We start from the raw sequence: 26,091 nt of genomic DNA, 5'->3' as shown, positions 1-26,091 counted from the left end.
CATCTCACTTGTCATGCAGTTTCCAGAACTGCATGGATATGCAATTTTAAGAAAAATTATGTAGTAGAAATTGCTTTGAATTAAAAACTGAAAAAAACCTGTGGGCCGATTTATTCCAAAATTGCTTCAATTCATCATCATAATCTCCCACAATAACGTGAGTTACATCTTCATTAAGCTGGTTAAAACGAACTCCACCTCCACTGTTAATAAGTCTTCTCAGTTTATCTAGCTTTCTGCCACTAAAACCGCAAAGATATATCTGCAAGAAAGAAAATATTTAATGTATATAACATGCTTTCTCTCAACAGAAAAAAACTAAAAATATATATCTAAATCCACTGTGTATAAATAAGACAACTTGTGTACATTTAAGATATATAAATAAATACGTTCTGAAACTTTTGATTTTTTAACAGTTCTGTAACTGAGTTTTTAATCACTCTTCACAATCTCATACAGCATTATCTTTCACAGTAGATACTTTATAAGTATTTTGAGGCTATAAATAAAATAGAAGCCAGATTCCAACATCTTCTAAGTATTAGTGCATACCAATTTCTAAAATGCAGGTAACTTCTTTCACTGTGAAGCTTACTTGCAAATTTTAAAGTAATTATAAAAGTAAACTGTAGTTAACCGTCTGAATTCTGAACACCTGCGCTTAAATTGTGTGTGTTGGAGGGGAGGGGGTTGTTTTTTTCCAGCTGCCTATGATTAACGACAATAGGCAAGTTGCTTACGCTCTTTAAACCAATTTTCTTACCTATAAATTGATGTTACCTTACTCACAGAGTTGACTGAACAAAAGATATATATAAGTCAAAGAACTGAACACAATGCTTTGAGGATAACATGTATGCAGTAATTTATTCTTAGCTATCAGGATATATATATTTAAACCAATTTAATCAATATAAAATCATTTTACCTCTATTTTACATAAGGTGCCCTTAAAAAAATTTAAGTATGACAAATCTACTCCAAACTGCATTTACACCCCAAATTAAATCACCCCATTACTAGAATATATTTTAACAAATATTTGGAATCATACACTTTCTATATGTAAGAAATAATTAAAAGTTATATCTAGAATTAGTAATCTAGGATAAAACACCATACAAAACACCTCTGGGCCAGGTGTGGTGGCTCATGCCTGTAATCCCAACACTCTGGGAGGCCAAGGTGGGCAGACTGCTTGAGGTCAGAAGTTCAAGACCAGCCTGGCCAATATGGTGAAACCCTCGTCTCCACTAAAAATAGAAAAATTAGCCAGGCGTGGTGGCATGCACCTGTAATCCCAACTACTTAGGAGGCTGAGGCAGGAGAATCACTTGAAACTAAGAGGAAGATGTTGCAGTGAGCTGAGATTACGCCACTGCACTCCAGCCTGGGCGACAGAGCAAGTCTCCGTCTCAAAACAAAAACAAAAAACACACCTTTTGTAAGTTGGCAAGTTTTAAAAAAAAAAAAAAAGTTTAAGGTAATTTGCCGAATTTCCCTTTTTTTTTTTAATTTTGAGACGGAGTTTCACTCTTGTTGACCAGGCTGGAGTACAGTGGCGCAATCTTGGCTCACTGCAACCTCCGCCTCCTGGGTTCAAGCAATTCTCCTACCTCAGCCTCCCAAGCAGCTGGGATTACAGGCGCCTGCCACAAAGCCCAGCTAATTTTTTTGTATTTTTAGTAGAGACGGGGTTTCACCACGTTGGCCAGGCTAGTCTCGAACTCCTGACCTCAGGTATCTGCCCACCTCGGCCTCCCAAAAGTGCTGGGATTACAGGCATGCCCAGCTCCAATTTCCCTTCTTTACAATAAGGTAGGGTTAAATTTTTGCTACTCTGTGAAAATTAATGCACAGCCAAGTCATTCTACAAATAGGAATACCTTAAGTATTCCAACCTAAGACAGCGGAAAAAGTATAGCATATGCTGTTTCCATCAACAAACTTATAAGACAGTTATTCATATACTAAAAAATAACCTAATAAATACCAAACAAAGCAGTGGCTCTAATGGTGAGGAATACAGACTTTGGAGTAGATAACTGGCCACTTAATGTCACTCTGTGTGACTCTGAACAAGAATTTTAATTCTCTGAGTCTTACCCTCAAGATAATATCCATTTTAGAGTTATTTGTGAGAATTAAATGAGATTTTATATATATATTAACATACATAAAATGATTAGCACAGTGTCTAATACACTGTAAACCCTTAGATGATAGTTATAAATAAGAGTCCAAACCTGGGCAACATAGTGAGACCTTGTCTCTACAAAAAATTTTAAAAATTAGCCAGGTGTAGTGGCACATGCCTGTAGTCCTAACTGCTCGGGAGACTGAGGGGTGGCTGATGCCCAGGAGTTCGAGGTTACAGGAAGCTATGATTGTGCCACTGCATCCCAGCCTGGGCAACAAAGTGAGACCCTGTCTCAAAAAAATTTAAAAATCCAATTAAGTCGTTCAGAAACTAAGTGCTCTCGAAATATAGCAGATGGAAAGATTAATGTAGTTAGGAGGGTTCAGAGAAGAGTTAAAACCTGAAATGAACTTTTAAAAGATAACAGAGGAAGATACCTTGCAGGCAGAGGGACTCTCGCAGCCAAAAGATGGACATGGTCTAGTAAGTGCATCTACTTAGCTAGAGTGGAGGGTTTACATAGATAGTAAGGAGCAAGCCCAACTCTGAAAGGTCTTCAAAGTCAGGCTAGGAAATGTTAATGTATATCATCTACTGCATGTATTATATAATAAAGACATACCCGACAACCATCTAATAAATCTTCAGGTGCTTGAAATGCACTGACATCCAGATTTTCTAGATTTTCAAGTGTAGGCTCCAGTTTGCTGTTAAGTGAATTACATATTGATTCACTTACGCAACTTGCATTTATGTTGGAAATATTGCTGACATCTGAAAGAGTACGACCTACATATTTTGAAAACATGTATAAATTTATGGGAGATAAAATAATCATGATTACATATTGTCTATGGATTAACTTTTCTTACAAATATAGGGCAATAAACAACTTCCAAAGTAAGATTCAGGGGTGTTTACTGAAATCTTAGAGGCAAAGTATAAAAAGGGAAAATGAAATTAATTAAGCCTCCTATCTTATTTAAATGAAAATAGATTTAACACATTTTCTTAATAGTGTCTTGTTTCCCATAAAAATCTGAAGTTGCTGACTTTAAGGTCCAAGAAGCTTACACTTGAAAAAATATTTTACACATTTTGCCAACACGACACCTACAAAATAGAAACGGTTTTAATTTTTATACAAATACAGGTAATCTATAACAACTGCAGCAAAACCGTAAATTAAGGAAAGATTAATATATGCATGTCAATAATGTTTAAAAGATTAATACTTTTATTTTAAGCCTCCATCTACCATTGTTCTTAATTTCTTTGATTATCTTTTGCATTACATCAGAGTATAAAAGAAAGCATTCATTCATTCTAAAAAAAAATTATGAACAGTTCAGTGCTAACTTTTTATACAATTTGACTATTATACAATTGTGCCTAGAAGCACAGCAAACAAGAAAAAGAAATTCCCTATCTCAGTGATCCTACTAACATACTGATTATTACATAGAAATATGACTGTCTTTGGAATAATTATTTTAATCTCAACGAGACTCACTATCAGTTGTGTTGATCTGGCCGGTAGGAGTTGAAGAATTGGGCATAGTCTTTCCTTCTGGTCTAGATTCTGTCTTGTATATGGATTCATCCTGACAAAAACCTTTCTCAATACTGTCAAAAAACCACTGTGTGGTCACACAGTGTACATTCCATCTCTTGGCACACTCATACTTCTGACCTGTAGCGTTTATTAAGAAAGAAACAGAGAAAACAGGAGAAACCAAGAAACGAAAACCATTACAATCTATCTTTGCAGAAATATTCAAATTATAACAGGTTAATTTTTTCTTTTTTTTTGAGATGGAGTCTCACTCTGTTGCCCAGGCTGGAGTACAGTGGTGAGATCTCGGCTCACTGCAACCTCCACCTCCCTCCTGTTCAAGCGATTCTCCTGCCTCAGCCTCCTGAATAGCTAGGATTACAGACACGTGCCACCACGTCTGGCTAATTTTTTTTGTACTTTTAGTAGACATGTGGTTTCACCATGTTGGCCAGGCTGGTCTCAAACTCCTGACCTCAGGTGATCCGCCTGCCTTGGCCTCCCAAAATGCTGGGATTACAGGCGTGAGCAACCGCGCCCGGCTGTAGCAGGTTATTTCAAAAACCTACCAACAAAATTAAAGTTACCAGTACTTACTCTAAAACAGTATGCTGCATAGTTTATTACAAAATAGTATTTTAGCTTATTGCCTAATTATATTTTCTACGTGTTGTATAAATACATATGCCATGTGAGAGGTTTTATCTTTTATACAAACTGCAGGAAGACAGGAGCAACTGTGGGGTAACTTAATATCGGACTTGGGTTTGCATATAGGCTCCATCACTTAATTTCTTTAAACCAGCTGTACAATGTGAAAATTGTAAATTTGTGCTATATAATAAATCCCAACTTTGAACAGACTATTCCATTGTCAACAGGCTTCTACTTAAAGTCCAGGATAGATAAGCCAATAGATATATTATATTAAAAATATGTATCTTTTATTACCTTAAAAATCTTTAACACAATGTATTTTGAAGCAGTATCACAGAGGAATTGAGGTCAATATGTCACATGAAAGGTTTTTTTGGGATTCTTGAGAGAATCAACAATGAACTGTCTTCAGATTCAGAAAAAGAACAGCAGTAACAACTCTACTCACAGTGATCCTATCACAATCGGCCATACCCAAAGTTCTGACTTAAGGACAATTACCATTTAATCTTAATTTCTTCTCAATCTAGGTAGCTTAGTAAAACACAGTACACATATAAAGGGCAATAATAAAAACATTAACAAAACTCATCTTTTATCAATTTGTGTATATTTTAAGAGTGCTGATAAAAATTTATCCAGAATAATGTTATGGAACACCAAACTTCATAGCAATTTTAAAGAATTTTTTTTTGGTAATGTCTTTTTCATTTTTTACTGCCTCATGTGCCGCAAGGTGTGTCTTCCAGTTAAAACTTGTAGTTCATTCAAACTAAAACTAAGTTAAGCCTTTTAAAATTAGTCATTAGAAAGAAACGCCATTTAGCTATATTTATTAGTTTTCTTGTTATTTACCCAAACTTCTTTTCATTATTTGGTAACTGTGTGAGGAACATTTTTTAAAAATCAAAAGATACAAAAGTAAGCTTAAATAAAACATCACTAAAAGTTTTTGGTTTTTTTATACTTATTCAATGACCTGAATAAATATGAAAAAAGTCATATAATTGGTTTATAGATTGTGATCCAAACTACCTTTGCAAGACGTTAAACAGTATCAAACTAGATTAATGACATGTCAGAAGTAAAAGCTGTTCTATAAAGATTTTAAAATATTAAATACTAGTGGCTGGGCACAGTGGCTCATGCCTGTAATCCCAGGACTTTGGGAGGTCGAGGTGGGCAGATCACTTGAGGTCAGTTAGAGACCAGTCTGGCCAACATGGTGAAAGCCCATTTCTACTAAAAATAAAAACTTATTCAGGCATGGTGACAGGTGCCTGTAATCCCACTACTCGGGAACTGAGTTGGGAGAATCGCTTGATCCTGGTAGGCAGAGGTTGCAGTGAGCTGAGATTGTGCCACTGCCCTCCAGCCTGGACAAAAGAGCAAGACTGTCTCAAATAAATGAATAAAAATAAAATATTAAATACTAGAGAAAATGTTTCATTTGTCCCTTTGTGAAACACAGTTTTACCTTTTGGTTCTTGCACAATGAGGTGTGTACATTCATTCATTTTCAATTGTCCCATGTATTGACCTCCATGCTTAACTGTGAGTTGCTGAACTTCCTTCCTGTCTAAGCCACATAAGCCAGTCACACAGATTATGCAACCAAGAAAAATAGGACACTTGAAATCTTCCATGTTTATATCAGTATATCTAGTTATTTTTCTGTGGGAATCAAACGGTTAAAAAAGAAAATATTAAATTTACCAGAAGAATAATGAAAAAACAACACAAATATCGCTATTGCTTCCCTCATTTTTTAGGATTTATAATCTTTTTTTTTTTTTTTACAAAGGAGAACCACCAAACAGAATTACACTAATTGCTCACCTAGTTCAATAACATGTCTCTAATACAAAGTAACTGTTTCAGATACAGTCTCTCAAAATCATTTTAAGGGAAAAATATATATTTCCTTAACTCTAGCCCTTGCTGGTCAAAGTGGTATATTTTCCAAAATTATAAGTCTGAATCTCTACTTAAAAACCCAAAGGTAATTTGGTTGCCTATTAGAAAAATGACCTTTTAAATCTTTCCATTATTCTATATAAGTAAAAGCAATGATTTTTGGCAAAATACCAACAAAAATATCATTATTCTGTTGCCATACTAGGCAGGTGTGCTGATGAAGTAATCACATTGGGAATGAGAGTTGCTGACATGGAGACATATTTAGGATATGCTGGATGGTGCTGAAAATAAGCCCAGAAAAATGCCGATACAATTCGTATGCCAATACAATTCTGTGGTATTTGGTCTTGTGGTTGTTTATCTAGTTGCAGGGGAAACTGAAGTGTGCCCCTTGAAATAGGCTCTAAGCTCCATGAGGGAAGTGACTATCTTGTTTTGCTTACTACATATACCTAATGCCTAGCTCAGGTCAGATATGTAAAATGGGCTCAATTAGCATTTATTAAATGATCACATCTCAGCTGATGACTTACATATGTTTATATTCAACCTTACATATGCCATCTTTTGGAAGGAATGCAACTGCCAAAATGACTAATTTATTATCTATCTTAACATATGGGAATGGTGTTGAAGGATAATGCAACATAAAAGCTACAGAATTGCCAAACTCGTTTTCTCAATTATTTCAGAAATATTTACAGCTGAGAACTTTATCACCAAAGCATTTCTTACTCTGTAGCTAATGCTAAACCCTTAGCCCATTCTACGCCTGTCAACTTACATCTTGGTAATAAGAGCTTGTGGATTCTGCTCTTCTGTTTTCGCTGGAGAAAAGAGTAATGACACTATTTTTTTCCCTGAATAATAAATCCAAAGAGTATATCACACGCCAAAAATGATTAAATGCATCATTTTTTCAAATCTAGAAAATATAAAAATGTCTTTCTTACTTCTCTTGTGACTTCTCCCAAAGTGTTTTTATCCAAGAGGGACGCAAAATAGGTTTCTTCAGGTTTGCAGCAACTAAATATTTTTTGCTACCAACTTCTCCTGCAATAAGGTGAGTTACTGATACATTAAGGTCTCTGTATACTCGTCCACCCATCATTTGTACATATTTATGAACTTCTTCCTGCAGCCCCAAAAGAGAACACATTAATACTGAAGCAAACAATATTGCTTCCATTTTTATACACTATCTCATAAATACAATTTGCTGTTGATAGCTTGAATACATAAGTGTTACACAACATTATAAAGTTAAATAACCAAATTATTTTTGGGGAGATAAATATGTATAATATTTTTTAAATATTATCTTCCTATATTTATCCCTTTCCACTCCATTAATGTATTAAACTATTATACAAAGGATGTATAAATGTTTGCTTCTATATGTTTTAATACACATGTGTATTTTTAACAACATAAATTATATCTATATAATATATAAATATATATTTTTAGCCAGGCTTGGTGGTGCATGCCTGTAATCCCAGCTACTTGGGAGGCTGAGGCATGAAGATTACTTCAGCCCAGGAAATCAAGGTTGCAGTGAGTTGTGATTGTGCCACTGCACTCCAGGCATGGGTGACAGTAAGACCCTGTCCCAAATATATATATATATTTCTATAGCTCTCTCTTAGAATGCTTTTTTTTTTTTTCCAAGACGAAGTCTTGCTCTGTCACCCAGGCTGGAGTGCAGTGGTGTGATGTTGGCTCACTGCAACCTCCGCCTCCCTGATTCAAACGATTTAGAATCCTTTTTTTTTTTAAAGACTGTCCACCTATAGTGGAAAAAATGTAAGTGATTAAAAAATGAGTGTCCTTGGCCGGGCGCGGTGGCTCACGCTTGTAATCCCAGCACTTTGGGAGGCCGAGGTGGGCGGATCACGAGGTCAGGAGATCGAGACCACGGTGAAACCCCGTCTCTACTAAAAAATACAAAAAATTAGCCGGGCGTGGTGGCGGGCGCCTGTAGTCCCAGCTACAAGGAGAGGCTGAGGCAGGAGAATGGCGTGAACCCAGGAGGCGGAGCTTGCAGTGAGCCGAGATTGCGCCACTGCACTCCAGCCTGGGCGACAGAGCCAGACTCCGTCTCAAAAAAAAAAAAAAAAAAAAAGAGTGTCCTTTTAAATTAAAACAAAAAATTTCAATTAGCCAGTTTTCAACAAAACAAATTCTACTATATTCAATTTACTTACAAAATATACATGCATACATATATACACACTGTGGTTGTACACTGAATTTTGTTAAAAGTCATGAACAATAAGTGGAAGGTCTTTTAAGTTATATTCTATGCAGTGAAAAATTAAGAATAAGAGAGAGATACATAAACTGATCAATCATGATGAGGTCAATATCTACCCTTTTTTCTTTTTCCAGACTTGTACAAGATATGGTTACATCAGACATAACCATATTATAAACTGGATGTTCGGCTCTTGGGACACATCGCTGGTGGTGCATACAAAATATGACTACTTGAGGACCAACAATTCTGCAGCCAAGCTACAAAAAAGAGAAAAGTTTAAATGAGTTAAGAAGGAAAAGACCACCAGTCTTACAAAATTACATTTTGTAACATTCACCAATTCTTTACCAAAGTTGATTACCACCGTAGAGAAATCAGCAAATTGTTATAAGAAAAAAATAAAGACTATATAATTTCTCAGACATACTATACATTAAACACTCACACACAAAAGCAAATAAAACAATGCAAGCTATTAAAAGAAATAAACTTCAGGCCGGGCACAGTGGCTCATGCCTGTAATCCCAGCACTTCAGAGGAGGCCGAGGAGGGCGGATCATCTGATGTCAGTTCGAGACCAGCCTGGCCAACATGGTGAAACCCCGTCTCTACTAAAAATACAAAAATTAGCCGGGCGCAGTGGCGGGCACCTGTAGTCCCAGTCTCTAGGGAGGCTGAGGCAGAATTGCTTCAACCCAGGAGGCGGAGGTTGCAGTGAGCTGAGATCATGTCACTGCATTCCAGCCTGGGTGGCAGAGTGAGACCCTGTATCAAAAAAAATAAATAAATAAAAATAAAAATAAAAAAGAAAAGAAAAGAAATAAACTTCGAAAGCCCCTTTCACTCAAAACTGCCTTACTGCTTACACCTATAAGCCCAATACTTTGGGAGGCTGAAGTGGGAGGATCACTTGAGCCCAGGAGTTCAAGACCAGCCCAGCCTGGCCAACATCGAGAAACACTTTCTCTACTAAAAATACAAAAATTAGCCAGGTGTGTATATACATCTGTAATCCCAGCTACTCAGGAGGCTAAGGCACAAGAATCACTTGAACCAAGGAAGCAGAAGTTGCAGTGGGCTAAGATTGTGCTACTGCACTAAAGCCTGGGCAACAGAACAAGACTCTGTCTCAAAAAAAAAAAAGCCTACTGTAACATAATTAGCCTTTCAATCCTGGTCTTGCCAAACCAAAAGAATTCTACTGTACTCGTAAGTTGCATAATACTTCATAATCAGCAAAGAACGTATGTCCACTAAAGCAAAGATAAACCAAAAAATAGACTACCAAAGGAACACACTAGAAGTCAGCAAACCTTTTTGAGGTGATCAAAGACAATGCCACTAAAAGGGTCACAGATATAAAGTGATCTATCATTCTCCCTTATCTTCAATGCCTCTTCTTCTGTAATAATCTGAAGATATTCTTCTGATTGGAATTCTTTTATGGACTGAAAGAAAAAATAAAATGAGAATGTATCTGAAATTACTCCCCTGTATTTAGGTCCTACTCAAATTCCATGTCAAATCCAGCCTTTTCCCTGTTGAAAGCCACCATTACATCTCACTTAGACCTCTGCAGAAGGCTCCCAAGTGGTCTCTTTTTCCCTTCCTTGCCCTAAATCTGTTCTCTACACAGCAGCTAATAATCTTTTTAAAAATACAAATCAGATCATGTCACTGTCTGCTCAAAACCTAATGTCTTCACACCACACCCAGAATAAAATCCACATTTCTTACTATAGCCTTCAAGACAACAGAGTCTGGTTCCTGCCTATCTTTCCACCTTTACCTCCTACTTCTCATCTCCCTTGCTTACTCTATTCCAGCCACTCCCGCTTTCTTGCCAACCCTGGAACAAGCCAACCATAACCTCATTTAGAGGCTCTGCTCTTGATCTTGCAGCAAGGAATACTTTTTCTCCAGGTTTTCACCTGACTTAATCCCCCACTTCTATCAGGTCTGCTTAAATGTCACCTCCCCAGAGATGCCCAACCTAATCAGGCTTTCTCAAATACCCTTCCTCTACCCTTTTAGTCTGTTCTATTTAAAAATACATTTATATATATATATATATATATATACACACACGCGTATATATATATACACACACACGTATATATATATACACACACGTATATACACACGTATATATATACACACGTATATATACACACGTATATATATACACGTATGTATATATATACACGTATGTACATATATATACATATCTGTGTATACATATATGTGTATGTATGTACATATATACACACATATATGTGTATGTATATGTACATACGTGTGTATATATATATATATATATATATATATATACACACGTATATATATATAGTTTTTGTCTCTCTCCCCTGGAAGTTTCATTATGTATCTTGTTTGCTACTATATCCTGACATCCAGTAAGCACTCAAAAATGTTCTGAACCAATTTTGAGGTCCTTATGTTAAATACAGTAATCTCTTTAAAACTACAAGTCAGATCATGTTTACTCTTCTGATTAAAACCCTCCAATAGCTCTCCACTGAGAGAAAAATGGCCCACAAGGCCCTACATGACCTCTTTACCATTATTCTCTGATGCATTCCTTAGTACTCTTCCCCCATCCCTTACTCACTACACAATACACTAAACTTGGATAGAGACTACAGGCACTTTCCCAGTGGCTGTATAAGGTTGCTCTCTCTGCCTGCAACATTCTTCTCCAGATATCTGCAAGGCTGTCTCACCTCCTTCACATTTACTCAATATCTTTTTCTCCATAAAGCCTACCCTGATCACACCCTATTTAAGATTATAGCCCCCTTCTCTTCCCACCCCCAATAAACATCCTCTGGAACCCCTTAACCTGTTTTGCTTTTTTCTCTTCCTAATTTATCATGTCTGATTAGTGTCTATGTCCTCCTGCTAGAATGTAAGCTCTGAAAGAGCAGAAATCTTTGCCTGTTCTCATCACTGATAAATCCCAAGGACTAGAGAAGTGCCTATCAAACCATGAACACTTCAATAAATACTTGCTGAATGAATGAAGTTTAAAAAAATCTGCTACAAATGCTTCTCAAACTTTAATGCACACTGAAGATCTTGTTAAAAATGCAGATTCTAAGTGGTAAGTCTGGGTTGGAGGCCAAGATTCTGCATTTTGAATAAACTTCCAGGCCATGCTGATACTGCTGGGAACTGTGAGAAGCAAGGCTCTACATCACCCCAACTATTATCCAATTATTATACTGTACATAATAAAACATAATTTTTAACAATTAACCAAAAAATACTCAAGTATGACCAGTATACGACTGACTCAAATTTCTACAGCATGCAAAGGACCACTCTGGTTAGGAGACAAATGAAAGCAACTTAATTTCCAAGAACTGCAGGTCAGCCACATTAAACAGCAATGTGATAATAGACTTCCAGCCCCCCAAAACACATAATGATGTACTTAGATCAATTCGAAAATATGTGATAATGATATATCTGTATTAATGTAGACTATAAAATTATTATGAAAGTGAAGTATCTATTTCTAAGACATAAAGCCCAACAAATCAAAAACACTTAAAAACAAAATGAATTCACGATATTAAGATGTTTTCAACTCTTACCTCGAGAGCTTTAAAAAAACATTTGGAATTGTCTGAAGACTTTAAAAACTTCACAAAAAACGGTTCTTTGTCATTTCTGGACATTTCTGAACTGTCAAAATAAAGGAATCGTTAACAAGAACAAAACCACATTAGGTATAAAGTTGCATGTTTAACCCACCTATTTTTCTGTGCAGAAAAGAATGCCTAAAGACAGACATTCTGGCTCTGCCCGTGAATTCGTCAACGACATTTGTAAGAAACCCTGGAACGTGGGCAAAGCCAAGGAAAAAGATGACAACACCAATCCTTGCAAATCAGAGAGCAAAATTAACCCGAACTGAATACACTGAGGAAGGCCCTGCTATGAAGGCTCTAAGCCCTCTAGGCCAATGGACATTCAATTGCACTTGTTTTAAGGATACACAGAGTGTATCTGTCCCTGCGGATACCCACGGCCTGCGAGGTTCGTTCATCCCTCAGTAAACAGATTTTAAATATAAACATGGAAGCCAGTTAGCATGGTCTTGCCCAAGCATAAGGCCAGATGCTCCGACTCCCAGCTCCAGGAAAAGGCCTGGCTCTGGGATCACGGAAGCCACGTCCTCTCGGCGTCAAAGGCCCACCCGCCGGCTCCAGGGCCAGTTACCAGGACAGGAAAAGAGGGTCCCGAAGGCCACAGAAGGCATCGCGAACCCCAGTTGGGGCTGGGGAGGAGCTGAGTCCCCACTCCGCGCCTCACTTACCTCGTTGGAGCCTCGGGGTCTCCGGGCGGCGAGTCGGGGGATGCGCTGCCCGCAGAGCGGTGGCTGGGGTCGGGCGCCAGCCCGGCGCACAGCCCCCTCCCCCGACTCGGCGCCGCCCCTACCCCAAAGCAAACGCTGGAGAACCCGGAAATTGCCCAGAACGGGAACCGACTTTCGCGCCAACCGCGCGGCCGCGCTTGCCTTTTCCGGTGGAAGTGACGCCATCAGCAGCTGCAGCAGGAAAGCGGAAATGTCAAAAGTGGAGGTGAGCAGTCCCTGGGCGGTGGGGCTTCAGGGAAAGCTTGGGCCGATTCCTTTGGGTTTAGGGCTTTGCTGGGCGGGCGTAGTCTCCGCTGCGAGTAGGCCCAGCGCCGTCGGTTCAAGAGGTAGGACCACAGGCCAGGAATACTCCTTTACTGTTAAAAAAGCCAGGGAAAGAAAGCATTTCCTCAATAGATATTTATTTTATACTTGCCTTATACCAGGCATGCACGGGAAAAGGTATTATCCAAAACAATTCCGTGAGGCAAATAGTGGTAGTTCCATTTTGCAGATGTAAAAACGGAGGAAGTTAAATGATGGGTTCAAGGGCACACGGCTAATAAGTGGTAGAATTAATACTGCATCCAGGTCTTCTGACTACGGACTGGGTGATTTCCCTCCAACACAGCAGGAATAGAATCACCGCCTAACACAGCCACAAGATGGCAAGGGAAGAAAGGATGACTTATTACACAGCTAATGCAAAGGGATCTTTGTCAAGATCTTCAGTGGTCTCCCCTCCTCCTCCCCTTCAGTGGACATCGCCGTTCTCTTTCTCTGCATCTGCCTCAGTACTGGGGAGATTCTGGGACTGAACCTAAGGTTCAGATGGCAGAGAGCAAAGGGAGAGGGGGTAAGATGGGCCTGCAAAACCTTAGCTCAGTGATAACCAGTGGAAAACTGATTCGTTGTTGCTTCTTTTCATTTTATTATTTTTTAAAAAAAATTTATTATTTTATAAAATCTAGCCACTATACTAATGAGGATCATTTTATTCTTGACTGCTGAGATTGAGAAAATGACTTTGGATTTACTAATGTAAAAGTATAATGTCATGTCCCTTGATTGTTTTTGTTTTTCTTTTCTTTTTAGAGCCTAAAGATAGTAATGAGCAGCTTGAATCTTAAGTGTTTGAATACACCGATGGAAGGTGACAAAGATTCTTTGCTTGGCCGAACTTTAGTCAGACTCCTCAACCTTCTCGTAAGTTTATCTGTGCATTTCCTTGGAAAATCCAGTTAGAACCCTCTACCCTCAATATCTGATCAGGTTCCTCATCCTCTAAATCCAAGGTGATGTCTGATCACCTTCACCTATTTTCAGCAAGAAACCCCTTTGCTCCTGAAGTTCCTTCTTAGTAATTTTTTATCCAGTGACCCCAAGCTTTTGTTCCTTGGCTATAAATTCCCACTTGCCCATTCTGTATTTAGAGTTGAGCCCACTCTCTCTCTCCTAATTCAGAATCCTATTGCCATGGTTGCTATACCTATCCTGATGGTCCTGAATAAAATCTGTCTTACTGTGCTTTAATAGATATCATTAATTTTTTTCCCTCCCCCCTCCCCCCACCCCACAACAGTCCCCGGAGTGTGATGTTCCCCTTCCCATGTCCCTGTGTTCTCATTGTTCAATTCCCACCTATGAGTGAGAACATGCGGCGCTTGGTCTTTTGTCCTTGCGATAGTTTACTAAGAATGATGATTTCCGGTTTCATCCATGTCCCTACAAAGGACAGGAACTCATCATTTTTTATGGCTGCATAGTATTCCATGGTGTATATGTGCCACATTTTCTTAATCCAGTCTATCGTTGTTGGACATTTGGGTTGGTTCCAAGTCTTTGCTATTGTGAATAGTACCGCAATAAACATACGTGTGCATGTGTCTTTATAGCAGCATGATTTACAGTCCTTTGGGTATATACCCAGTAATGGGATGGCTGGGTCAAATGGTATTTCTAGTTTTAGATCCCTGAGGAATGGCCACACTGACTTCCACAATGGTTGAACTAGTTTACAGTCCCACCAACAGTGTAAAAGTGTTCCTATTTCTCCACCTCCTCTCCAGCACCTGTTGTTTCCTGACTTTTTAATGATGGCCATTCTAACTGGTGTGAGATGGTATCTCATTGTGGTTTTGATTTGCATTTCTCTGATGGCCAGTGCATTTCTCTGATGGCCAGTGCTCAATGATGAGCATTTTTGCATGTGTTTTTTGGCTGCATAAATGTCTTCTTTTGAGAAGTGTCTGTTCATGTCCTTGGCCCACTTTTTGATGGGGTTGTTTGTTTTTTTCTTGTAAATTTGTTTGAGTTCATTGTAGATTCTGGGTATTAGCTCTTTGTCAGATGAGTAGGTTGCGAAAATTTTCTCCCATTTTGTAGGTTGCCTGTTCACTCTGATGGTAGTTTCTTTTGCTGTGCAGAAGCTCTTTAGTTTAATGAGATCCCATTTGTCAATTTTGGCTTTTATTGCCATTGCTTTTGGTGTTTTAGACATGAAGTCCTTGCCCATGCCTATGTCCTGAATGGTAATGCCTAGGTTTTCTTCTAGGGTTTTTATGGTTTTAGGTCTAACGGGTAAGTCTTTAATCCATCTTGAATTAATTTTTGTATAAGGTGTAATGAAGGGATCCAGTTTCAGCTTTCTACATATGGCTAGCCAGTTTTCCCAGCACCATTTATTAAATAGGGAATCCTTTCCCCATTGCTTGTTTTTGTCAGGTTTGTCAAAGATCAGATAGTTGTAGATATGCGGCGTTATTTCTGAGGGCTCTGTTCTGTGCCATTGATGTATATCTCTGTTTTGGTACCAGTACCATGCTGTTTTGGTTACTGTAGCCTTGTAGTATAGTTTGAAGTCAGGTAGCGTGATGCCTCCAGCTTTGTTCTTTTTGCTTAGGATTGACTTGGTGATGCGGGCTCTTTTTTGGTTCCATATGAACTTCAAAGTAGTTTTTTCCAATTCTGTGAAGAAAGTCATTGGTAACTTGATGGGGATGGCATTGAATCTATAAATTACCTTGGGCAGTATGGCCATTTTCACGATATTGATTCTTCCAACCCATGAGCATGGAATGTTCTTCCATTTGTTTCTATCATCTTTTATTTCATTGAGCAGTGGTTTGTAGTTCTCCTTGAAGAGGTCCTTCACGTCCCTTGTAAGTTGGATTCCTAGGTATTTTATTCTCTTTGAAGCAATTGTGAATGGTAGTTCACTCATGATTTGGCTCTCTGTTTGTCTGTTATTGGTGTAGAAGAATGCTTGTGATTTTTGTACATTGATTTTGTATCCTGAGACTTTGCTGAAGTTGCTTATCAGCTTAAGGAGATTTTGGGCTGAGACAGTGGGGTTTTCTAGATATACAGTCATGTCATCTGCAAACAGGGACAATTTGACTTCCTCTTTTCCTAATTGAATACCCTTTATTTCCTTCTTCTGCCTAATTGCCCTGGCCAGAACTTCCAACACTATGTTGAATAGGAGTGGTGAGAGAGGGCATTCCTGTCTTGTGCCGGTTTTCAAAGGGAATGCTTCCAGTTTTTGCCCATTCAGTATGATATTGGCTGTGGGTTTGTCATAGATAGCTCCTATTATTTTGAGATACATCCCATCAATACCTAATTTATTGAGAGTTTTTAGCATGAAGGGTTGTTGAATTTTGTGAAAGCCCTTTTCTGCATCTATTGAAATAATCATGTGGTTTTTGTCTTTGGTTCTGTTTATATGCAGGATTACATTTATTGATTTGCATATGTTGAACCAGCCTTGCATCCCAGGGATGAAGCCCACTTGATCATGGTGGATAAGCTTTTTGAAGTGCTGCTGGATTCGGTTTGCCAGTATTTTATTGAGGATTTTTGCATCAATGTTCATCAAGGATATTGGTCTAAAATTCTCTTTTTTTGTTGTGTCTTTGCCAGGCTTTGGTATCAGGATGATGCTGGCCTCATAAAATGAGTTAGGGAGGATTCCCTCTTTTTCTATTGATTGGAATAGTTTCAGAAGGAATGGTACCAGTTCCTCCTTGTACCTCTGGTAGAATTCGGCTGTGAATCCATCTGGTCCTGGACTCCTTTTGGTTGGTAAGCTATTGATTATTGCCACAATTTCAGAGCCTGTTATTGGTCTATTCAGAGATTCAACTTCTTCCTGGTTTAGTCTTGGGAGGGTGTATTTGTCGAGGAATTTATCCATTTCTTCTAGATTTTCTAGTTTATTTGTGTAGAGGTGTTTATAGTATTCTCTGATGGTAATTTGTATTTCTGTGGGATTGGTGGTGATATCCTCTTTATCATTTTTTATTGCATCTATTTGATTCTTCTCTCTTTTCTTCTTTATTTGTCTTGCTAGTGGTCTATTAATTTTGTTGATCTTTTCAAAAAACCAGCTCCTGGATTCATTGATTTTTTGAAGGGTTTTTTGTGTCTCTATTTCCTTCAGTTCTGCTCTGATTTTAGTTATTTCTTGCCTTCTGCTAGCTTTTGAATGTGTTTGCTCTTGCTTTTCTAGTTCTTTTAATTGTGATGTTAGGGTGTCAATTTTGGATCTTTCCTGCTTTCTCTTGTGGGCATTTAGTGCTATAAATTTCCCTCTACACACTGCTTTGAATGTGTCCCAGAGATTCTGGTATGTTGTGTCTTTGTTCTCGTTGGTTTCAAAGAACATCTTTATTTCTGCCTTCATTTCATTATGTACCCAGTAGTCATTCAGGAGCAGGTTGTTCAGTTTCCGTGTAGTTGAGCAGTTTTGAGTGAGTTTCTTAATCCTGAGTTCTAGTTTGATTGCACTGTGGTCTGAGAGACAGTTTGTTATAATTTTTGTTCTTTTACATGTGCTGCGGAGAGCTTTACTTCCAACTATGTGGTCAATTTTGGAATAGGTGTGGTGTGGTGCTGAAAAAAATGTATATTCTGTTGATTTGGGGTGGAGAGTTCTGTAGATGTCTATTAGGTCCACTTGGTGCAGAGCTGAGTTCAATTCCTGGGTATCCTTTTTAACTTTCTGTCTCGTTGATCTGTCTAATGTTGACAGTGGGGTGTTAAAATCTCCCATTATTATTGTGTGGGAGTCTAATTCTCTTTGTAGGTCACTCAGGACTTGCTTTATGAATCTAGGTGCTTCCGTATTGGGTGCATATATATTTAGGATAGTTAGCTCTTCTTATTGAATTGATCCCGTTACCATTATGTAATGGCCTTCTTTGTCTCTTTTGATCTTTTTTGGTTTAAAGTCTGTTTTATCAGAGACTAGGATTGCAACCCCTGCCTTTTTTTGTTTTCCATTTGCTTGGTAGATCTTCCTCCATCCTTTTATTTTGAGCCTATGTGTGTCTCTGCACGTGAGATGGGTTTCCTGAATACAGCACACTGATGGGTCTTGACTCTTTATCCAGTTTGGCATTCTGTGTCTTTTAATTGGAGCATTTAGTCCATTTACATTTAGAGGTAATATTGTTATGTGTGAATTTGATCCTGTCATTATGATGTTAGCTGGTTATTTTGCTCATTAGTTGATGCAGTTTCTTCCTAGCTTTGATGGTCTTTACAATTTGGCATGATTTTGCAGTGGCTGGTACCGGTCGTTCCTTTCCATGTTTAGTGCTTCCTAAATGGAGCTCTTTTAGGGCAGGCCTGGTGGTGACAAAATCTCTCAGCATTTGCTTGTCTGTAAAGTATTTTATTTCTCCTTCACTTATGAAGCTTAGTTTGGCTGGATATGAAATTCTGGGTTGAGAATTCTTTTCTTTAAGAATGTTGAATATTGGCCCCCATTCTCTTCTGGTTTGTAGAGTTTCTGCCGAGAGATCCGCTGTTAGTCTGATGGGCTTCCCTTTGTGGGTAACCCGACCTTTCTCTCTGGCTGCTCTTAACATTTTTTCCTTCATTTCAGCTTTGGTCAATCTGACAATTATGTGTCTTGGAGTTGCTCTTCTCAAGGAGTATCTTTGTGGCGTTCTCTGTATTTCCTGAATCTGAATATTGGCCTGCCTTGCTAGATTGGGGAAGTTCTCCTGGATAACATCCTGCAGAGTGTTTTCCAACTTGGTTCCATTCTCCCCGTCACTTTCAGGTATACCAATCAGATGTAGATTTGGTTTTTTCACATAGTCCCATATTTCTTGGAGGCTTTGTTCGTTTCTTTTTATTGTTTTTTTCTCTAGACTTCCCTTCTCACTTCATTTCATTCATTTCATCTTCCATTGCTGATGCCCTTTCTTCCAGATGATCGCATTGGCTCCTGAGGCTTCTGCATTCTTTACGTAGATCTCGAGCCTTGGCTTTCAGCTCCATCAGCTCCTTTAAGCACTTCTCTGTATTGGTTATTCTAGTTATACATTCGTCTAATTCTTTTTCAAAGATTTTAACTTCTTTGCCTTTGGCTTGAATTTCCTCCTGTAGCTCGGAGTAGTTTGATCCTCTGAAGCCTTCTTCTCTCAACTGGTCAAAGTCATTCTCCATCCAGCTTTGTTCTGTTGCTGGTGAGGAACTGCGTTCCTTTGGAGGAGGAGAGGCACTCTGCTTTTTAGAGTTTCCAGTTTTTCTGCTCTGTTTTTTCCTCATCTTTGTGGTTTTATCTACTTTTGGTCTTTGATGATGGTGATGTACAGATGGGTTTTTGGTGTGGATGTCCTTTCTGTTTATTAGTTTTTCTTCTAACAGACAAGACCCTCAGCTGCAGGTCTGTTGGAGTTTGCTAGAGGTCCACTCCAGACCCTGTTTGCCTGGGTGTCAGCAGCGGTGGCTGCAGAACAGCGGATTTTCGTGAACCACGAATGCTGCTGCCTGATCGTTCCTCTGGAAGTTTTATCTCAGGAGTACCCGGCCGTGTGAGGTGTCAGTCTGCCCCTACTGGGGGGTGCCTTCCAGTTAGGTTGCTTGGGGGTCAGGGACCCACTTGAGGAGACAGTCTGCCTGTTCTCAGATCTCCAGCTGCGTGCTGGGAGAACCACTACTCTCTTCAAAGCTGTCAGACAGGGACATTTAAGTCTGCAGAGGTTCCTGCTGTCTTTTTGTTTGTCTGTGCCCTGCACCTAGAGGTGGAGTCTACAGAGGCAGGCAGGCCTCCTTGAGCTGTGGTGGGCTTCACCCAGTTCGAGCTTCCTGGCTGCTTTGTTTACCTAATCAAGCCTGGGCAATGGTGGGCGCCCCTCCCCCAGCCTGGCTGCCACCTTGCAGTTTAATCTCAGACTGCTGTGCTAGCAATCAGCTAGACTCCGTGGGCGTAGGACCCTCTGAGCCAGATGCGGGATATAATCTCCTGGTGTGCCGTTTTTTAAGCCCATCGGAAATGCATAGTATTAGGGTGGGAGTGCCCCAATTTTCCAGGTGCCATCTGTCACCCCTTTCTTTGACTAGGAAAGGGAACTCCCTGACCCCTTGTGCTTCCCGAGTGAGGCAATGCCTCGCCCTGCTTCGGCTCGCACACAGTGTGCTTCACCCACTGTCCTGCGCCCACTGTCCTGCGCCCACTGTCTGGCACTCCCTAATGGGATGAACCCGGTACCTCAGATGGAAATGCAGAAATCACCCGTCTTCTGTGTCGCTCACTCTGGGAGCTGTAGACCGGAGCTGTTCCTATTCGGCCATCTTTGCTCCACCATTAATTTTTTTTTTTTTTTTTTTTTTTTTTTTTACCAGAAATGAGTCAGAATCAATTAACCCTGGGGCTCAAAGGTAAAGGCCTATTGCTGGGGGAAGGGTGAAGAAAGCCTTAAAAACAAAAAAACAAAAATCACTAGAGGTGGGGAAAAAAAAAAAAAGAAACCACAGTTAATTGTTAAGGTGCAAATCTGACCTGAATCTGTAATAATAATTAATTTTTCTAGGGCACTTTACAGTTAACATGGGACTCCTGCTCACACTATTCCCATTTACTCTTTTCAGCAACCCTATAATAGATGGGTATCATTGTCTTATGTTGTGGAGATGGGGAAAGTGAAGTTCAGGGACTGTGTCACTTGCCCGTGCCTTTCCTGACACACCACACTGCTCCTGGGCACGTGCTGTCTGCCCATCTCTGTGTGAAGTTCCACACCAGGGAGGGAGCCCATTCCTGGCATTTCTGGGCCAAGCAGAGACCTCATAAGAGAAGGAGATTCATAGATGCTGCTAATGAAGATGAAGAAAATGAACCCTTTAGCTTTTAGCCAGCCGGAACTTGATACCAGAGGAATGACCTATCTTTAGAGTAAGAGTTCACCACTAGGGGGCAAGTTCTCCCATCTTGTGTCTCCAGATAAGCAGAGAGGGTCTGTCTCTAGTACCTACTCCTGGAAAATGGATAGAGCAGTGGTTCTGATGTGTAGTCTCTGGACCAGCAGCATCGGCATCTCTTGAGAATTTTGGGGAAATGAAAATTCTTGGGTTCAACTTCAGACTTACTAAGTCAGGAGCACTTGGGGTAGGGCTAGCAATCTGTGCCCTTCAGGTGATTTTGATACATATTAAAGTTTGCTTGAACAGCAGTCCTTCAGGAAAGGGTGAAATGATTAGTATCCACGGAGGATTGATTCCAAGGCCCCCTATAGATAACGAAATCTGAAGATGCTCAAGAACCTTATATATAACCTATGCACATACTCCCATGTACTTTTTTTTTTTTTGAGACGGAGTCTCACTCTGTTGTCCAGGCTGGAGTGCAGTGGCACAATCTCTGCTCACTGCAACCTCCACCCCCGGGGTTCAAGCGATTCTCCTGCCTCAGCCTCTCAAGTAGCTGGGATTACAGGCATCTGCCATTGCACCCGGCTAATTTTTGTATTTTTAGTGGAGACAGGTTTCACCTTGTTGGCCGGGCTGGTCTTGAACTCCTGACCTCGTGATCCACCTGACTCAGCCTCCCAAAGTGCTGGGATTACAGGCATGAGCCACTGCGCCTGGCCACTCCCATGTACTTTAAATAATCACTAGGTTACTTATAATATCTGATGCTATGTAAATACTATGTAAACGGTTGTTATACTTTTTTTTAATTTTTTTTATTGTTGTATTTTTTTCTACTATGGCAAATTTTACACAAAAATTGTATTTTTTTCTGAATATTTTTGATCCCCAGTTGGTTGACCTCCTCAGATGTGGAACCCACAGATACAAGGAACTAACTGTATATGGGTTTGTGGTCCCTGAAGACTTTGGTGAAAACAGGGAAAGGTTATGATATGCCCTCGGAAGCTGAGATTTCGGTGCTTGCTTTAGCAGCATGTTTACTGAAAAAAAAATGGAATGATACAGAGATTAGCATTGCCCATGTGCAAGGATGACATGCAAATTTGTGAAGCATTCCATATTTGCCCATCATGGTATCTCTCGCCTGTAATTCTAGTACTTTACGAGGCCCAGGCTGGAGGATCACTTGAGGCTGAGAGTTTGAGACCAGCCTAGGCAACGTATCAAGACCCCCCATCTCTAATATTTACAAACTTTTAAAAAAAAGAAGCTGAGGACCGAGTGCTGTGGCTCGCATCTGTAATCCTAGTACTTTGGAAGGCCAAGGTGGGCAGATTGCTTGAGCCCCAGACTTTGAGACAACCTGGGCAACATAGTGAAACCTCATCTCTACAAAAAATACAAAAATGAGCTGAACGTGGTGGCAGGCTTCTGTAGTCCCAGCTACTCAGGAGGCTGAGGTAGGGGGATCACCTGAGCCTAGGAGGTCAAGGCTGTGGTGAGTCATGATCATGCCACTGCATTCCAGCCTGGGGTAACAGAGTGAGACCCTGTCTCAAAAAAAAAGAAAAGAAAGAAAAAAAAAATGTAGTTGGGGTTGGGAATTAACTTTCCCCTCACTTTCCTGGCATTTAGGGTCAGTTCCCTGTTTCTCTGGCACTTCTGTCACATAGAGCCAGTCTCTCCAGACCCTGCTTGGGGTGAGATTACAGGCAACTTTATCTGTTTATAGAATTGAAAAGGAGGCCAGGAGTGGTGGCTCACGCCTGTAATCCCAGCACTTTGGGAGGCTGAGGTGGGCAGATCATCTGAGATCGGGAATTTGAGACCAGCCTGACCAACATGAAGAAACCCATCTCTACTAAAAATACAAAAATAATTAGCCAGGCATGGTGGCAGGCGCCTGTGCTCGGGAGGACGAGATAGGAGAATTGCTTGAACCCAGGAGGCGGAGGTTGCGGTGAGCCGATATCGCACCATTGCACTCCAGCCTGGGCAAAAAGAGCAAAACTGCATCTCAAAAAAAAAAAAAAAAAAAAAGAATGGGAAAGAAAACACAGGAAACAAATATGACTAAATAGTTATTTTACAATATGGATGGTGGGAATATGAATATTTCTTGTTATATTTTACTACATAGATAATATTTCTCAAAATTAAAGCCAAACTAAAAATAGGTTTTTTGAGTTATAGAGTTTTATGTTTGTTTCCAATGCTGTAAATGAATAAATACGTATAAATAAATGAATGTACGATTTGTTTTTGTTTTTGTTTTGAGATGGAGTCTCGCTCTGTCACCCAGGTTGGAGTGCAGTGGCATGATCTCGACTCACTGCAACCTCCATCTCCTGGGTTCAAGCAATTCTTCTGCCTCAGCCTCCTGAGTGGCTGGGACTACAGGCGCGCACCACCATGCCTGGCTAATTTTTGTATTTTTAGTAGAGATGGGGTTTCACCATATTGGCCAGGCTGGTCTTGAGCTCCTGATCTTGTGATTCACCTGCCTCGACCTCCCAAAGTGCTGAGATTACAGGTGTGAGCCACTGCACCTGGCCTTGAATGTACAATTTAGAAGTGAAATTAGTAAATGATATTATCGCTACAGAAATAGTCTGATTAGCAAAACATTTGTTTAAACTATTGTCTTCAGTAACCTGGAAGGTAGAACATAGGCCTACCAAGTCTGCTGAGTTCTAGCAAAGAGGAGGTAAAATAGAATGTCATTAGCACATTCTATTCTATGTTGGTTGCTACTGGCTGCATTTAATTAGATAAACAAAAGACAAGCTCTGGGAATTGGCCTGTTTGCAAACAAAAATAAAGAGAATTTAAAAATTCAGGCCTGGCCGGGCATGGTGGCTCATGCCTGTAATCCCAGCATTTTGGGAGGCTGAGGCAGGCAGGTCATGAGGTCAGGAGATCGAGACCATCCTGGCTAACACAGTGAAACCTCGTCTCTACTAAAAATATAAAAAATTAGCCAGGCGTGGTGGTGGGCGCCTATAGTCCCAGCTACTCAGGAGGCTGAGGCAGGAGAATGGCATGAACCCGGGAGGTGGAGCTTGCAGTGAGCTGAGATCTTGCCACTGCACTCCAACCTGGGCAACAGAGCGAGACACAGTCTCAGAAAAAGAAAAAAAAAATCCAGGCCGGATGCAGTGGCTCACACCTGTAATCCTAGCACTTTGGAAGACTGAGGCAGGAGAATTGCTTGAGGCCAAGAATTCAAGACCAGCTTGGGCGACACAGCCAGATCTTGTCTCTAAAAAAAAGTTGTTTTTTTTCTGTTTTGTTTTTAAATTAACTGAGTGTGGAGGACACACACCTGTAGTCCTAGGTACTGGGAGGCTGAGGTGGGAGGATTGCTCGAGCCCAGGAGTTTGAGGTTACAGTGAGCTATGATCTCACTATTGCACTCTAGCCTGAGTGACAGAGCAAGACTCTGACTCAAAAAAAAAAAAAAATTCCAAGTATGTGAGATTTTGCAAGGTTGGAAAAGCTGACTTCATCTGTGTCCCAAAAGTAAGAGATAAACCTGAGAAAGGTTTTGAGCAACAAATGTCCATTACAACCCAACCATGTGGAAAAGATCTAGTTAAAGAATATGGTCCTCTCACCCAAGCTAGGTAGGCACCATCAACTGAGAGAGAGAGAGAGGTATGGGGCCAAAGATAGCAATCAGGTTTGAAAATTATGTCAGGAAAGAACTAGGGAGGGGACTACTTCTGTAGAAGAACAGCTCTGCCATGGCTTCCTCTATTGATAAGCTTACACATATCAATAGAGGCAAAGGCTTGAATTGCAACTTATCTGAGCCCTGGCATAACACCTTGTCATCCCTAAAGGAGGTGTCTAAGGAGCTACTAGAAAGACATCTCTCACTCGCCTTTCTATCTCTCCTAAGAGCCTGTCATGACATAGTTTCACATCACCTCCCAGGTTTTGATGAGATATGGGGCTTTCTGCCCCACTCCCCTCATGATAGGCCTGCAGAATATAAAAGCACTAGCTGCCATCTAGATTTGACTCCTTAGTAATAGAGTATCCTACAACTCACATTGCAATCATCAGACCCAGGGAGATGACATCTTTCACTTATTCTTCTCTGTTGCTATCTATGGAAGTAATAAACCATCTAAATCTAAAAATGTCTCAAGTATGTTCACTGGTGATATCAGGCCCTACCCTTGACCTTGTTTTGTATGTGTGAGATTGACAACTACCATGTGAAACTGACTGGAACCAAATAGATCTGAAGGTTATGAACATTTTGACATAATTGCTTTCTGAACCCAGCCAGAAACCTGGAGTATTCAGACTTTGATTTAATCCTCAAATTTTCGCAGCACAAGTAGGTGAAAAGTCATACAGCCCCAAGGAGCACAAACTCCTCAATATTCAGATATGGATAGAGAGGGTAATAGAAAATGAAGATCCTCCCAGAAGGAGGTACCAGGGATCCTGGAGAGCAATGAGCAAAGGAGCTTGTGTCACAGAACAGAATCTGATCTAATCAGAACCCCCAATCGAGAGCCTCCTAGTGCCTGCCCAACTTCAAAATTGATACTGACCAATGATGGCTATGGGTCTCCACTCCTCCCTTTTCTGAAAGGGAGTTTTATTGTTGTTACTCTGTTTATGCCTCCGCATTCCCCACTGTGTAGCAGATGTGTGCTTGGACAGGGAGGGACAAAAACATGTCTGGATTCTGGCAGAGACCATGTAGAAACCCTTAGTGTCCCACCCATACCCCCTCATCCTTAGCACTCATGCACATTAGGAAACTTCCAGCTGCCAGCATCTGTGTTCATCGCATGAAGGCATTCTCTGGCACCAGGAATCTGCTCTGCCACCTGCACAGTAGGCCAGAGGGCTAGAGGATTTATGATCCATAGGGAAAAAAAACCCCCAAATGATGGCTGACAGGAGTTGGTGCACAAAAACCCTTGTTTGCGTGTCCCGTGGATGGGACATCCACTCTGACTCTCATAGTTTCCTCAGGGGAA

General features: G+C 40.2%; 1 protein-coding gene and 1 pseudogene across 4 annotated transcripts in view; one reads left to right on the top strand and one right to left on the bottom strand.

Moving 5' to 3' along the window:
* TOPBP1 (DNA topoisomerase II binding protein 1) overlaps positions 1-13,097 on the bottom strand; it is a 65,443-nt gene extending 52,346 nt beyond the window's left edge. For 2 of the 4 annotated variants that reach the window (XM_055295389.2, XM_055295388.2), the window contains exons 1-9: positions 12,878-13,074; positions 12,153-12,243; positions 9,849-9,983; positions 8,649-8,792; positions 7,229-7,410; positions 5,833-6,029; positions 3,657-3,836; positions 2,766-2,932; positions 99-262 (exon numbers count right to left, since the gene is read on the bottom strand). In XM_055295389.2, coding sequence (XP_055151364.1) covers positions 99-262; positions 2,766-2,932; positions 3,657-3,836; positions 5,833-6,029; positions 7,229-7,410; positions 8,649-8,792; positions 9,849-9,983; positions 12,153-12,236 — 1,253 coding nt within the window. In that variant the 5' untranslated portion in view covers positions 12,237-12,243; positions 12,878-13,074. Of the gene's footprint in view, positions 1-98; positions 263-2,765; positions 2,933-3,656; positions 3,837-5,832; positions 6,030-7,228; positions 7,411-8,648; positions 8,793-9,848; positions 9,984-12,152; positions 12,244-12,877 lie in introns of all 4 variants that reach the window. The other 2 variants (XM_055295385.2, XM_055295387.2) reach the window with 2 other exon arrangements.
* Positions 13,098-22,110: 9,013 nt separating this feature from the next.
* Positions 22,111-22,210, top strand: LOC129492381 (uncharacterized; annotated as a pseudogene).
* Positions 22,211-26,091: the final 3,881 nt, after the last annotated feature.

This window comes from Symphalangus syndactylus, chromosome 10, assembly GCF_028878055.3.
Source record: "Symphalangus syndactylus isolate Jambi chromosome 10, NHGRI_mSymSyn1-v2.1_pri, whole genome shotgun sequence".
In the NCBI taxonomy this organism is placed as follows: Eukaryota; Metazoa; Chordata; class Mammalia; order Primates; family Hylobatidae; genus Symphalangus; species Symphalangus syndactylus.
The sequence above is the reverse complement of the archived record's forward strand: the minus strand, read 5'-3'. Positions and strand labels throughout refer to the sequence as shown.